Raw genomic sequence first — 16,851 nt, 5'->3', positions numbered from 1 at the left:
CTAGAATTTGATAGAAGTTTCTCCTCATCTAGTTTAGGTGCAAGAACCATATTGATACCACTAGAAGGTGAACCCAAACCAATGGAATTCAAATTAGAATTTGGGAACACAAACAACATAGCCAAATATGAAGCTTTACTTATTGGAATAATTGTTGCAAAAGAGAAAGGAGTGAAATACTGAAAGCTCGAGGAGATGTTGAATTGATTGTTCACTAGATAAAAGGTTAGTATTCTATTAAAAATCATAAATTGGAAAACTATTGTAACAGAGTATCGGATGAGATAGAAGGATTAGATGCTTTCTCAATGGAATCTGTACCAAGAGAGTTAAATTTGAAGGCAGACTCATTAGCAGTATATACATCTTTACTATTGCCTCATCCAAAATTTAAAGATAAAAGGTACCATGTAAAAGTCATGTACAAATCATATGTGCCTAATAACATAGAAGACTAGTAGGTATTCAAAGATGACAAGAGATTGCAATTATTTCTAGAGAATGTTGGGACTTTTAATGAAAATGATTCAAGTGATTGTCAAGAAGATCATCCTAGAAAATGGAAGAAAGAGGAATCAAGCATCATCCAGTTACAAGGTAATAATATTCCTCCCTACTTTGTATCATTGGAAAAATTGTTTAATTTCCATGATACTTATATTAAAAAGAAAAGAATAGAGAAAGGACCTATCACTGGTGAATATGAAGGAGTGAACATCGAATGTGAACAAAGTCCTAAAATGATTAATGTTGGGAAATGTTGCACACCTGAAGAAAGAAAAGTTGAGAAACTTTTTCTCTAATACCAAGATGTATTCGCATGGAGTTATGAAGATTTGAATTTTTTTAGGAATGGAGAATTCAAGCATGAAATTCCTTTAAAACAAAATACTATTCCTTTTTCACAAAAATAGAGAAGTTATAATTCAAAGGTTGTTGATGCTGTATTCAGAGAAGTGAATAAATTCTTAAGGCAAGCATCATATACAAGATCCATCATTCTACCTGTATAGCTAACATAGTGCCAGTTAGGAAGAAGAATGGAGAGATAAGGATATGCATAGATTTTTAGAACTTGAACCAGGCATCACTAAAAGTTAATTATACACTTCCTAATATGGATCATCTATTACAGATGGTGGCAAGTAAAGAAATGATGTCTATGCTTGATGCCTTCTTGAGCTATAATCAAGTTGAGGTGGAAAAGAAATATCAACATAAAACCGCTTTCACCACCCCGTGGGGAACTTTCACATATCACAAAATGTCTTTTGACCTCATCAATGATAGTGCCACTTTCCAACCAGGTATGGAACCTTCTTTTAAAGATATGAAAGGTAAGATTATTGTCATATATTTAGACGACTTGATGGTGTTTTCAAAGAAGAGGAAGGATCATTTAATAGATTTGAGGACACAATGTAAAGATTCCAAGAACATGGGATTTCCTTGAATCCTAAGAAGTTAGTCTTTTGTGTGACTGAAGGAAAGCTACTTGGTCACATAGTGTCTCAGGAAGGGATAAGAATCAACCTAGAATGAGTCAAAGCTATACAAGATTGAGTCTACATGTAAATAAGATTGGGGTCAAATCCTTCTTCGATCAAGTAAACTTTCTCAAGAGATTTGTTCCAAACTTTTCTAAAGTCACCAAATGTATCATGGATATGGTGAAAGGAAATTCAACTTTCAAAGGGAGTGATTTCAGAAAACAAGCTTTTAAAGAGATTAAAGAAATTATTGCTAAAGCTCCTATTTTATGTCACCCAGATCATAATAAGGACTTCATTATCTATTGTTATGCTTCTTAGCATACCTTGTTAGCCATTCTTATGCAAGAAAATAAAGAAGGAATTCAAGCTCCTGTCATATTTATAGGTATACCCCTAAAAGATCATGAGTTGAAGTATTCACAAACAAAAAAATATCTTTGTTGTGGTAAAAGCTCTGAAGAATTTTAGATTTTATATATTACACTCTTATTTTGTAGTGTATGTTCTTGATATAGTGGTGAAAAGCATATTGACACAACAAGATGTAGGATGTAATAATAGAGGGACATGGATAGCTAAGATTTTGGAATAAGATATAGAGATCAAACCTACAAAATTAGTAAGAGGGAATGCATTATGTAGAGCTATAGTAGAAAATGAAGTGGATAAGGAACCTAAAGCAAATCATTTAGTCCTAACTATTATTCTACAAGATCCATGGTTTGAAAACATCACATACTTCTTAACTTATGGAGAATGTCCTGAAGGGCTAACAACAAAACAAAGGAGAGATTTGAAGTTGAAGGTAGCCATATATGTTATTTGGGAGGACAGATTATACAAAAAGACCATAGATGGAACCTTCCTCAGATTTGTAGATAAGAAACAATAGGAGAAGTTTTTAAAGACATTTCATGATTAAGCTTGTGGTGGACACTTCTCCTTCTCAGTCACTGCTTTCAAGATATGTAGGCAATATTACTATTGGCCTAGAATGTTCAAAGATCCCTACCATTGGGTATCCAAATGCAAGAAGTGCAAGATGTTCACAGGTAGACCCCAATTGGTAGCATTACCTCTCAAACAAATAGTAATTGATGGTCTATTTCAATAGTAGGGTCTTGATTTCATAGGTCCTATAAATCTTGTGTCTAGTGCTGGTCATTCTTACATAATCACCACTACATATTACTTCACGAAGTCGGTGGAAGCCAAGGCAAAAAAAAGAACTACTTCTGAGGTAGTGTGAAAGTTTATCAAAGAGAACATCATGGTAAGATTCAGGGTGCCCACAAAAATAGTGACAGATAATGTAGCTTATTTTTCCTCCTTAGAAATTACTAAATTTTGTTTCAAATATGGCATAAAAATTAGTCACTCATCTGACTATTTTCCGCAAAAAAATGGTCAAGATGAATCCAATAACAAAAACAAAATCAATATTGTGAAGAATCTTGTGTTAGATAACCACAAAACTTGGCACAAGAAAATTCATGAGGCACTTTGAGCTAATAGTGTGACTCTAGAAAGGGCAATTGACCTTTCTCCTTTTGAACTTGTTTATGGAGTTGAGGCAAGTCTTCCTTTTCCTTTAGAACTAGCCATTAGTAAGTTGAGAATTGTGATAGAAGATGACATTTATAAAGATGGTTTAGAAAAGGAGATTTTATATCTGAGAAAACTTGAGGAAAGAGAGGAGATTGTAGACCATATTACACAACATCAGATGAAGGTTAAGAATTTATTTGATAAAAAAACTAGGCCCCAAAAGTTCATGGTAGGAGATTTAGTGTTGTTATGGGATAAGAGAAGAGCATCTAAAGGTATGCATGGAAAAATTGAGACATTTTGGAAGGGTCCGTTCACCATTCATCAAGCTTTCAAGAGAAACTCTTTGAAGTTGGCATATCTAAATGGTGAAGTACTTCCCTTGACCTATAATGGTTAAGATTTGAAGGTATATTAGGCTTCTAATTGAAAACAGATAATCTTTGTATTGTATTATAGTTACATCTAGTTCCTCTTTTGTTTCCCTAGCTAGTTTCCTTTGCTTTCTTCTCCTTCCCTTGTTTTCCTTTTCCTTGTTTTTATTTGGTTGTGTTGTCACCTTTTGTTTATTCTTTTGTGAAAACAGAGATCTAGGATTCCTTACTCAGACATGGAAATGTTTAAGTCCCTAGACAGAGCCAACTATTGTCCCCACTTTTGTTCTCCCCATGTTAAAACAAATGAAATTTAGATTTCAAGTCAAAATTGGTATTCTTCTGCTTTTCTTATGATGAGTTTAAGTCTGGTTTTCCTTAAGCTAGGAGATCTTTATCAGGTTTCCCTCATTTTTTTTTTTTTCCTAATGAACCAAGTGGGTTATCCTAAATTCATGTCTACTTATGGGTAAGGTTAGTACCTAACCTAATAAAGATCATGTTCCACTCACTCATGACATAATGTAGATATTCAAGGATGAATTTCAAATTCCCATTCTTTATATTGAAACTTCTATAAGAATTTTTCAGTTTTCTTTCTCCTCAGTAGGTTTCGACATATGAAGGTATATTTTCAATCAAATGCATAAGAGACAACAAAAATGTTCATGAATGCTTAATCTTCTCAATAATGAGTTTTCCTTGGTCAAAGGTGGCAAGAATGAAGATAGAAATCAAATTAATAATGTAGAATATAGCTTGGAGGTCCACACGACTAGTTAAAAGTTTAAATTGCCTTAGAGATGAATCCTTAACGTTAGATTGATTCAGATCAATGCTTTTTGCAATGTTGTAGCCTATATTCTAGATATAAAAGATAAGTTTTGAAGTAGCAAAAAGTCCTTCATCACATCATCACACAATGTTAATATTGACCCTCAAAGAAGGCTACAAAGATGCAAAAAGATAGTTGCACTTAAATCCAATGTTCTCGCATGTTCGCAAGTAGTTAAGATTAATCATGAGTTAAGAAATCAAAGCTACAAAAACTAAGGATCACATCATCGCTGGCATTCAAGACTAACCCTAGGTTAGGGGTGCGAGACTACAAAAATATTTCAAAACAGTTAAGTTAAAAAATTTCATATGTTCACAAGGTTAAGTGTTGAGTGAAGATATCAAGTTGCAAAGCTAAAAAATAAACAACAGTTGGTGAATCACATGTTCGCATGGTGTTCAAATTAACTCAGGATCAAGGTTATGTAGATGTGAAAGAATACTAATCGCATCATCACAAGGTTAAAGATGAGTTAGGATTTCTAAGTTGCAAAAGTGCAAAATGATAGATGTAGTTAAATCAAATAGGTTCTCACACTATTGCAAGTGATATAATAGTTAAGTTCCTTCAAGTCACGAGGATGTGATGATGGGCCCAACAGTTAATATTTAAGCTTTTACATAGTCACATGCAGTTAGGGTTAATCATAAGCTAACAGTGGAAAACCACAAAAAGTAATTTGAATAGTTAAGTTAAAGAGAGCACAACATCGTAGGTGAAATGAGAAATTTAGCTTTTCAAGTTGCAAGCTTGCAAATGAAGTCAAGGTCAACCTGGAAGTAGTTATCATATCCTTGCATTGAATGAAGGCATCATATAAATGATAGTTACGAAGCTACAATACAGTTAGTCATTTGAGCCATTACTATTTCGTGGTTAAAAGAAATGTTAAATCTTGAAACTGAAGTGAAGATGTAACATGCAAGAGAAGATATCATTTAGTCATTAGATTTTAAAGGATCAATGACACTTGCTTTCCTACTTTTCAAAGATGCATAAAAGATAACCAATGCAAGAAAGTGAGCATTGGACATGTGTACATAGAGGGACCCATAGAGGAAATCATAAAGGAAAAATAAGGAGGTTAATTATGTTTTAATCGTGATCATTGATTTGATATCGATGATGATAATTCCAAATAGTGTAGTAACTGTTACCTCTGGTTTTACCGCCAAGAATTTAAATTTGAAAGCGTGGCTCGTGCAACGGTTAGTCTCGAATTAGTATTTTAATGTTATGACCTGCAAGTTTCTGGCCGTCAGATCTGAGCGGTACCGACGGTTGGCGCCATCGCACTATAAGGGAAATGCACGATATTTATTATAGCGCGATGACGCCCTGACGACACGTTGTAGGGGTCTGGCATTCTGCGGGTCAGAAAAGGTTCTTGACGCCCTTGGTGCTATGTCGCTATCGCATATCAGTCGAAAAATCTCCATAGCGACATAGCGCCCGACGAAAATAGTCACGGCGGTGAGTTTCAACGACCGGGAGAATCAAGTGTTGCGGCGACAAATCAGAAGGAACCACGTGTGCCAGATCAGAGTTCCTATCGGCACGGCTAACATAGTCGGGGCTTACGATCACCACTGTCAGATCAGCTCGGATCAACGGTAAGCGCCATCACGCTATGGAGGAGTTGCGCGAGGGTTATGACAGTGACATCGTGCCCTAGTGATGTGTGTCAAGTGGGGCCGTGTCTCAAGGCGATGCTAGGTGTATTGACATGGAGGGCGGAAGCACGAGGTACGACGAGTCCTCACGATTGTCGAATTGGGTCACATCAACGGATGGTGCCATCTCGCTATGGCAGAGATGCACGAATTTTATTATGATGGCTTAGCGACCATCCGCCACGTGGATCGACTGGACCAAGTCTCACCAAGGATTGCCAGGTGTCATCCAGAGTGCGGTGCAGTTGCAGACATGGCGCCGAGTGGGATGGGTCTGGTCGTAGATTACAAAGTACGGTAGGTCAGAAGTTTCACGGCCCAAAGGTTTCAAAAAATAGCGAGGTGCCATGTCACCAACAGAAAACCAATGCATTTTTTGATGGCGACATAGCGCCCAAATGGAAGGTTCACCGTGGCGAGGAATGATCAGGCAGATGGGTCCCGTCGGTACTCTATAGCGCAATTTGTCAGTCCGGCATCAGGATAGCGAATCGAATGCGGACACGTGTAAATCTCAGGGCACGCTGTCAGTGGGCGCTATGGCGCTATGGGAATTTGGTCTCGATTTTTGCATAGCGACATGGCGCGTAGCTGACACGTGGTCACTCTGCGGATCAGGTCTTGAGTTGCCAGCTAGTGTTTCGTCGAACCAAGTAGGGAGGTGCCATGTGTATGAGTCAGTGCACAGCATACCAGCAGGCCCAGTAGTCTCAGAATGAATGGCAAGTCTTCACAATCGTCAAATTTGCAGGGATCTACGACTGGCGTTGTCTCGCTATCGAGAACTACCCAGGAGTTAACGTCGGCGACATAGCGCCCGTGCGCCACGTGTCTTGGCGGGGCCACATTTCATGCCACCAGTGCAGTCAGATTTAAGTAACCAATAGACCAACAAGGAGACGCCACGTATCAGCGGGCCCGACGAATCAATAAAGAAGGAGGGTCGCGGGAGGTCAAGTTTTGTGACCGTCAGATCTACGGAGATCAGCGGCAGGCGCTATCTCGCCTTGAAGCAGCCGCGCAAGTTTTATGATAGCGAGTTAGTGCCCATGTGCCGCGTGTCCTCGTGGGCCTGGATTTGGAAGCGCAGTGAGTAAGACGGTTGGCGGTCATTGCAATCATCGCAGTCGACGTGGCAGTTAACGTAAGGTTACGGCAAGATAACGAAAGGTGGCGCAGTCAGGATGAAACCCTTAGGCGCTATGGCGCTATCGAGATCTTCGAAGACTTTTTCGATAGCGACATAGTGCCCAGTCACACAGAAAGGGTGGTAAGCACCCAGTCAAACGTAAGAGACTGCCAGGGTGGCGAGATCGAAAGTGTGATTGGCCTGCATGGCCCAGTTGGCTCGTCGAGCCTGTTTGACTGATCGATTTTGATGGGCGCACAAATCATGAAAGATGAGAAATATGAGTTTTGCCACAATCTGATAGTGGGATTAATTACTACCAACTCGGAATGAATGCCAAGTACAGGAAGACACTCCATCCATTTGGTCGATCCATCTACCATGTCAGGGAATGTTGTGGCGCCGTTCCTGTCTTCTCCAGGCTCTTTCTCAGAGGGATATCAGATTTCTTGGTATGCAGGCCATGTTCAATTAGATCTTTGATTGGATTCTCAGGATGGAAAGTTAATGCCAGTAGGTGAGAAGTGAATGTAATGCAAAAATCTTCAGTTATGCCTAATCTATAAAGGCAATTTGGTGATTTGTTCTTAGGGTCGACTCTTCCTGATTTTCTCTGCTACTGCTTGCAGACTTGCAGTGTAAAATCCCTTTGTCTCTGAGCTAGATAAAACATCCTGTATCATCTCTTTCAGCCATCAACATGTATGTGTATCATTTTGCCTCTCATTGACGTATTGTTGAGATCAGTGGTCTGCATACTGTATCTATCTTTGGCCTATTGAATAATATACAAGTGAAATCTTCTGTTCCTGGTGTTATTCAGTTGGTCTCCTGATCTGTATGTGGCTGTTGGTCAATATAAGTCTGAATGAATGTATGACTTTGGATGTTACCCTAGTCTCGTAGTGCATATATGGGCAAAAATGAGTCTGAACACTCTGTTTTGGTGCATCACCGCCTTAGATTAGACTAGGTAGATTTGCTTTAATGCTCTCTTTCTCCCTTTCCCTTCTGAGAATAGATAGGTGTGCCCTGACAGTAAGAGGAAGCCGACCTTCTCCGGAGACTCAACCTCGCAGTTCAAGTCCCACAGCTTGGAGGTTGTTTCCATGTTTCGCTAGGTTGTCCTCGCGCATAGGCCTTGGACAAGGGTGCAAACCTATGTGACAACAGTAACCATTGGAATATGAATTATATGGACTTGGTGCCAAATAGTCGAACATGAAGATAAACAGTCACCATGTGTTTTTAGAAGTGCTTTGGTTTTAGGATCATCAATGGGAAAATGCCATGTGTCCATATTATGATATAGATTAGATGTTATCATGTTTTATTCTCATTTTCTTTCTACTGAATGATTGTTGCTCTGCCAGAATTAAGACATGACAAAAAACTATAAATGTAATCTCTTTTGATAATACAAAGGTCGACAAATTTTGGTGTGAAATACTCATTATTGCAAAGACAAGAATTTCTTTCAAGTTAGATTAGAAATCAGAAAACAAATGGAGTTTTGTATCTCTTTTCAATTTAACTAACTTATAAGTAATCAGAGAATTGTTAAAGTTAAAAGAAATACTTCTTTTGCATTATTACATCTTAGCATCATATCATATTATTTTGCATATAATTCATGCTACTAGTTTGTCATGTCCCTTTCTTTTTTGGAGGTAATTTAATTAAATTAATTAATTTGTCCAAAATAATGAATATTTTATGAGGATGACTAATTAATTATTTTAATTAAATAAACAAGTGGTATTAAGTTAATTATTTATAAAGTTATCAAATAAACAAATATTAAAAGATAACTTTATATTTAATTAATTTAATAAAGTGACTTGAATTATAGAATATTTTATAAAGTCACTTAATGAATAAAATAATGTTCTAGAAGCTTTTGGAGAAAGTGGTGAAAAAAAAAAAAATAGGCATCTTGAGCTTCATTCTCAGCAAGGTAGATTTGTTGTTGATGTTGTTGTTTCACTTTGTGGAGCCTAGGGTTTTTGCAGATTACTTCTTTGTCATAAGAAACAAAAACTTCCTATTGATAGCAATTTTGAGGGTGTGAAATATCACTTTAATTATTGTAGTTGGGAGGAAGATACTTCAGTCTTCTATCTGCGCTACATTGAGAAACAATAGATCCGAAAAAGCAGTTCGAAAAAGCACATCCAAAAAAGCAGTCTAAAAAAGCAGATCCAAAAAAGCAGATCTGAAAAAGCAAAGCAGAAAGGCAGCATTGGTGAAAATTATTACAACCATCTATAATCAGGTTCTTTTGGATATTTCATGCATTTTTCTTATCATTTAGATGCATATTAGAAGGTATGGCTATAGGTGAAAGTTTGTAATAGATTTAAGCATTATTCTTGTGGATGTAAGCCAAGAGTCTTGGCTATTTCATACTAGCATTGTAGTTGACATTTTATGTGCAATAAAGGAGACATAAGTTGCTAGTCTGATATAGTGCAATTGAATATGTATTTATCATTCATGATCAACTTATTAGTTTGCATGCCAATTTTTTGACAAAATGTCAATTTGCTATAGGTTCTCTTTTTGGCATAAATAATGTTATAATTATGCATACCAAGTGTTTGTATTAATGCCACTTGACTATAAGTGCATTAATGCCATCATAGGTTGCATCCAAAGTGTTTGTCATAATTACTATTTATTGTAACAACATATTGCAAGTAGTTTCAGTCACATATATGCATTGAATATTGTCAAAATAAGTTGCATATTCATGTTAGGTCATTGTTTATTCAATTTAGAGTCATTTGTAAACATTCTCATTGATGCTAATTGAAGAAAAGAGTTATTAAAGCAAATTGAAATGTTATATCAGTCATATGACCCTTGTATGTGAAGTGTTTGACGAAATTCTTTGAGCCTTCAATTAGCATTTTAAGGTCAGATTTTAGCAAGGTCATTACATAGTTTTCTTAATTGGATTATCAATTATATGGATTCATAATATGTTTGGATTTTTGGAGTTGATCTCATTTCAAGACCAACCCATTGCCTGAGTTAGTCCATCCTAGGTCTATCTTGGTTTACCTCTTCTATTCTCTGGTCAAGAACACACCATAGTAGGATTAGAAACAAACAAATTCTTTGAAAATCACCTACAAGGGAGTTGTACCTATAATTCAAAGGGACAATAGTTATCAAGTAACATTTTCCCAACTATTTTATTCAATTGTTCTTCAAACATTTGGGCATTTTGAGAAAAAAAGAACAATCTATTTACCAACATATAGTAGATCAGAAGAAAGAGGAAGATAGTAAGGATATGTTTGACTAGAAGCAAGATGAAGAAAACATGACATAGTAAATCAGAAGAAGATAGTAGAAGATAAGAATAATATGGAAGATCAATAGAAAGTTGAAGACAAAAAGAACATGGTTAACTGAAAGAAGTTGGAAGTTAAGAAACTAGTAGATGAGAATAATAAGAAGAAGAAAATGTATTTAGTGCGTGAAAATTAGAGAAAGAAGATAAAGAATAAACAATCTCCTTTTATTCTTTCTACCTGCACTCTTCTTTTGATGGCATATGTTTTTCTTATAAAAGTGTAGGACATACAGTTTTTTTGCATCCATTGTTAGCTCAACGCAAGATGAGTATCATAGGATCAATTAGGGGCAGATGGTGGGAGAGATCATTTTTGCATGTCAAGATAGGAGGGGAGGTGATACCAAAGTGATTCATGAATAAAAATTTACAAGGGCAAAAGGAAGTAAAATGTCAAATCAGTGATGAAGGGGTTAGGAGGTTAGAAAAAATGTATTGAATGTAGAAGTCTGAAAAGGAATTACATTTTTAATGGAAGACATTGTCATTGCTCTAAGGGCATAAGCCAATTTGACATAGAAGTGAATTACAATAGAATGAATGTGAACAAAGATAACTTCTATTGATATTGTTATAGGTCTAATGGATATGAATGTGTACATAAAAGTTGAATGTAGTATAAATAGAAATGTAAAAAGTAATGAAACTTCCTAAATGAAAAAGGATAGGCAATTTTCAAAAAATGTAACAAGACATGACATGTTGCAATGTTCTACAAGGATGGTTAGGTTTGTGACAAGTATTAGTTACATGCATGGTGGAATAATAATAATTATAAAACACCTTCAAATAATCTCATGATCACCAAGATGCAATACAATATTCATATATTAAAGGAACAAGATAGATCCATGAGAACCCAGTTGTCAAGAATTAAATTCAAATACTCTTTAATCTAAAAAGATGTATGATAATTACTATTACATATCATTTGGAGGGAATATGACAAGAAGAGTAGAAAGAGAAGAAGCTGACATAGTAGGATGAAGATCAAGGACACCAAAAAACATTCATGAAAGAACATGGGAATTAGAAGAAGGCTCCTCACAAGAAAGGGGATAAGAAATGTAGTTTAATGTAGAGTCCACATGACTTGTCAAATTGAGGTAGGAGATTTGTGTATTCTTATAGGTTTTATCATGAAGTGCTAAATAAATATGGGCCTTGTCAATGTGCTTTTCAACATGTGTAATATGTGTGTGTGTGTGTGTGTGTGTGTGTGTGTGTGTGTGTGTGTGTGTGTGTACACTTATACTCTAAACTCATCTATCATTTTGTGTCATATCCAAGATATGTATATACATATATATAACTTTATACTTTAAACTCATATGTATATGTATATGTTTATGTGTGTGTGTGTGTACACTTTAAACTCATATATCATTTTGCACATGTCTAAGATATGTATATGTGTGTGTATGTGTATATACACATATATGTACACACACACACACACACACATCTCTCTCTCTCTCTCTCTCTCTCTCTCTCTCTCTCTCTGTGTGTGTGTGTATCTCATTTTGTGTCATGTCTAAAATATGTATGTGTGTGTGTATGTATATATATATACATCTATATCTCATTTTGTGTCATGTCTAAGATATGTATATGGGTGTACACACACACACACACACAAAACCTAGCTTTCTCAGGTGTAATTTCTCCAGCACATAAGTTTACAATTTTTTTGCAATGCTTGAAAAAGACTTTGTCTTGAATTAGTGATCATACGTATTCTATGCTTATTTTTGAATTTCAATAGTAATTCTGTGATGATATATTTAGGATACAATATTTTAAAACTATGATGCAAAATCACTTACTAGATTTCATTGGAATTTTTTCAAAATGAACTAATTATATGAAATTAAAAATGACATCAAATTTATAAGTTTGAAATGAGCAATTAATGCTTGACTAGTTTCATTGAAGGTTAGCATAAAGCAATGAGGCAACGAATAAAATCACTCTTAGTACATGGTCATTGAGTGTGAAAGGGGAATATATGATCCCTACATATATGACATTAGTTATTGTGGATGCATGATTAGATTTCATTTGTCATCATACATGATTTCAATACATATGACATTAAGCTATTGTACATGAATAGTTGGATTCATTTTGTCATCATATATTGAAAACAAAGAACACTAAACATATAATGTGATGTGATTACAATGCACATTCATAACTATCCTTCAAGAATTCATAGGAATAGAATCCAACTTTTTCTAAATAGTTCTAAACTATTATAAGACCAACATATTATATTAAAACTGTATATTATTATAGGGTCAAAAAGATTGTTAATAAATAGAGTAAGACAAATTTCTACAACTTGAAAAGTTAGTTTATAGTCATTGTAATTGTCTAAAGGGGATCAATTTAAGCATTTTAAGATCATTTAAAAAGGTTGAAATGAACATTAAAAAAAGCATAAAGGTGACGTAATATAAAAACTTGGTGTAAAAATTAAAGAGTTCAAATGTATATTTCACTAATCCAAATAATACAAACTACCTTCCATGTTTAAAAAAAAATTAAAACAAAAACATAGCATATAGCATTACAACACATACAAGACTATGCAAATCATAATAAAAGCTCATGAGAAACATGTGTATTTCTAAAGAAGTACCATAGAAGCCATGAACATTTGTAAAGAATAAATCATCATATTTAAAGTCAAAATACGAACAACAAATGACTTGAATATTAAATAATAGATGCTAACTTTATAGAATTTTGAATATTATCTTTATTAAAAGATCAAAAATAATGACAGAAGTTCCTCCCTTCCCTTCTCTTCCCTTTCCCATATCGTAATATAAAAACGCAGAGAAATAAATCTAATCAATTTTAAAATCTTAAGAGCAAGAGGAAACACTGGTAGAACCTCCAGGTGAGGTCGAATGTGTTTGGGAACCAAAATTCCCCCAGGAAAAAGGTTGCAGAGGAGAATGAAAATGATAGCAAAACATAATGAAATATTTTCCTCCAAAGCTGCCCACAAACAGTAAGATGGAGGCAAATAAATTGATGCCACAAGTAGCATAATCAGCTACTAATAACATCATCATTATGCAAATATTGCTGGTGTGTAAATGGAATCAGCTAGAAGACATATAAATTGTAATCATATGTGAACTCTGCTGAAAAACAGGCGAAGGCAAATGGCTTTCAGACTGAGTATATCAAATGTGCTGTATTACATGTATAATCAAAGCGAAAATCCCAGGAAGGTGTTAAGGTTTTTCCTGTGGGCAACTCAGCATGGTTTTCAGCATACTCCTGAGTCTACTTCCTTCATTCTTCAAATCCTTGTTAATGCCAGTATGCTTGTTGAAGCACACAATCTGTTGCAACAAGTTATTACAGGCAAGTTATCTAATTCGCTTACTATTACTGGTGTAATTGAAAATTTGGTAGATAAACAAAAACAGTGGAACTCAACCCATGTTGTATTTGATATGATAATTAGTACATATTCTCAAGCTAGAATGATCCCAGAGCTCTTTGTTACTCTTGACCAGATGCGAACCTATGGTTTTGTTCCGTGTTTAAACACTTGCAATGAACTCCTCAGTACCATGTTAAAATCGGGTAAGGTTGACGTGGCTTGGAGGATTTATGAAGAATTTTTTAGGGGAAACGTTTTGCCAGATGTTTACACTTTTAGTATGATGGTTAGTGCTTGCTGCAAACAAGGTGATATGCAAAGGGCAAAAGAATTATTTGGTGAGATGGAGACAAAAGGTTGTGCTCCCAATGTGGTTACGTATACTACTCTCATCGATGGTTTCTGTAAGTTAGGAGATATTGAGGAAGCTAACAAACTGTTTGATGAAATGCTTGATAGAGGTTTGGCTCCCAATGAGTTTACATACACGTGTCTTATAAATGGATACTGCAAGAAAGGATTAATGGGGGAGGGTTTTAGAGTCCATAAGGAGATGATAGAAAAAGGAATAACCCCAAATCTGTTTACATACAATTCATTGATTGATGCACATTGCAAGGAGGGCAATCTGATGAAAGCTTTTGACTTGTTTCGTGAGATGCGATCAAAGGGAGTGATGCATAATATTGTTACTTACAATGCACTTATTGATGGGCTCTGCAGAGCTGGAAAATTGAAGGACGCTCGCAAAGCTTTGAAGGAAATGGTGACTGAGGGTTTGGTTCCTAATATCGTTACTTTTAATACATTCATCAATGGTTATTGCAAGGAAGGAAATGTGGGGAAAGCAAAGAATATTTTGACAAAGATGAAAAGCAGGGGCTTGAATCCTAATGTTATTAGTTATAATACTTTAATACGTGGATTTTGCAAGGTTAGGAAATTATCAGAAGCAATTGGACTCTTAGAAGAAATGCATGACAGAGGTTTGGTGCCGAGTAATTTTACATATACATCCCTTATTGATGGATACGTCAAAGAAAATGATATGGAAAACGCCTTTAAGCTGCAGAATGACATGGAGGAAATGGGTTTGAAGAGCAACGTCGTTACTTACAGTGCTCTCATAAATGGACTCTGCAAGGGAAGTAGGATGAACGATGCAGATCGATTGTTCAATTTCATGCAAACGAAAGGGATGGATCCTAATGATGTGACTTATAATACTTTGGTTTTTGGTTATTGGAAAGAAGGCAATTCAGAAAGAGCTTATGATCTGTTCAGGGAAATGGTAGAAAAACGTCTAGTGCCCAATATTGCCACCTACAGCATTGCTATTGAAATTCTTTCCAAGGTAGGGAATTCAATAAAGGCCAATGAACTTCTGGAGGAAATGGTTAAATCTGGCTTGAAACCCTGTGCTACAACATATTTGGCCGTGCTTGGTGCCAATTTACAAGATTGACAATTTTTTGAAGTTATAGATATGATATTTCCATACTCCATTTGTATGAGTTGGAGCTCTTCTGGTAGAAACTGGTAGAGAGTTTATGTGTTAATTACATCAGCATCATGGAGTGTGATCTGAAATGTTGATGCCAAAATTTTCATACAGTTCCTATCAATTTAATCTAAAATATTTATGCCAAAATTCTCATACAGTTCCTACCAATTTGATCTGAAATGCTGATGCCAAAATTCTCATACAGGTCCTATCAATTTGATCTGAAACGTTGATAAACAAAGGCTCTCACACATTTTCTACCAATTTCTTCATCATCCTGATGACGAATTACAGAGTGTGATTGAAAATACTGATACAAAAACTCTCACACAGGTTCGACCAGAAACACTTAAAATGAGTTTGTTGAAAGCCTTTAAACCTTGAGCCAAGTAAGGTACAACATTCTGCTTGTAAAAGTTTGACAGCTAATATGTCACTGATCAAGGTTGGACAATCTCTGAATTTTCGAGTTCAATTATAAAACATGTATTGATGCAGGTGAAATTTGCTTTGGTGGAACGATTTCTGAATGATTCACGAGGTGGATTATTAAAATGAAACCTTTGAAAGCAAGCCCTTGGTTCCTGGAAAGATCTTCTGATTTCACTTCCAAGATATTGATCTCGTCAAGATATGTGAAGTTTGCTTTGTTTTTGGGAATGATGCATAAATATTGATGGTTTTACTTCATTTTTTGGCTGTCCCTAGTTGAAGAAAGACTATTTTCAGGAAGCTAATTGACACTTGTTCCAGGTAGGAGGTCCCCACCTACAATATTAGACTTTTGGTCGTTTATTCTGGTCTGTGATATAAGATCTTATAGTATGATCCCGTGAAAACTTCTGAAATAAAGTAACAGTTAATCTTCCAGAAGCATCATGGTTAATGGCATCTGCAATGTGTGCTTTTGCCTCCATCTAGAAATTGTACTAAATTTTCAGATGGAAAGTTATTTTTATTCAACGGAAGTATTTCACATTGACAGTCGTATCAAGGATCTATTCATTTAATAGTGATAGGCAAGATGGTATTTATCCTCCGTTCATGCGAACATATCTTTGAACATGGTTACATTTAGACGTTTCAGATGTCCTTTACAAATAACACACTTTGTGAATACACTTCCTTATTTGCACTCGTCAAATGGGTGAAACACGGTTATAATTCAGTTGCTTTTTACGGTATGTAACACTAGAATACCTGTTCGTACAAATTTACTATCTTCATTGAAAGATTCTTTCTTAAAATAATTGTGGCAAATGTCATCTAGCCGTATAGAAAAGTAAGAATTTATTTATTTTTTCTTCTTATTTATCAACGGTTTAAAATGACAACTTATTTAGTAATCATTTTTAGGACATTGCGTAATGTAGTTTTGGGATTGTATGAAGATATCCATTTTTAGATAGATATTCAGACGTTTTCTTCTGTGTTTTTTTGTTTAAAATGAGATGTGTCTCGTAAAAAAGAAATGTGTGCTTCTCATGCAGCAGATGTTATTTACCTAAAGGTTCGAAGTAAA

At 35.4% G+C, this 16,851-nt stretch overlaps 1 protein-coding gene across 1 annotated transcript; it reads left to right on the top strand.

Annotated features, from left to right (window-relative positions):
- Positions 1–13,251: 13,251 nt before the first annotated feature.
- Positions 13,252–16,579, top strand: LOC149566943 (uncharacterized). The gene has a single exon (XM_089817440.1). It carries the CDS (start codon positions 13,599–13,601, stop codon positions 15,288–15,290), a length of 1,692 nt encoding a protein of 563 aa, XP_089673566.1. The 5' UTR covers positions 13,252–13,598; the 3' UTR covers positions 15,291–16,579.
- The last annotated feature ends 272 nt before the right edge of the window (positions 16,580–16,851 follow it).

The sequence above is a fragment of the Cupressus sempervirens genome, chromosome 3 (genome assembly GCF_028749045.1).
Source record: "Cupressus sempervirens isolate cs-2001-9-10 chromosome 3, ASM2874904v1, whole genome shotgun sequence".
Taxonomy (NCBI): Eukaryota; Viridiplantae; Streptophyta; class Pinopsida; order Cupressales; family Cupressaceae; genus Cupressus; species Cupressus sempervirens.
Note: the sequence above shows the minus strand (reverse complement) of the source record. Positions and strands in the feature narration are given on the sequence as shown.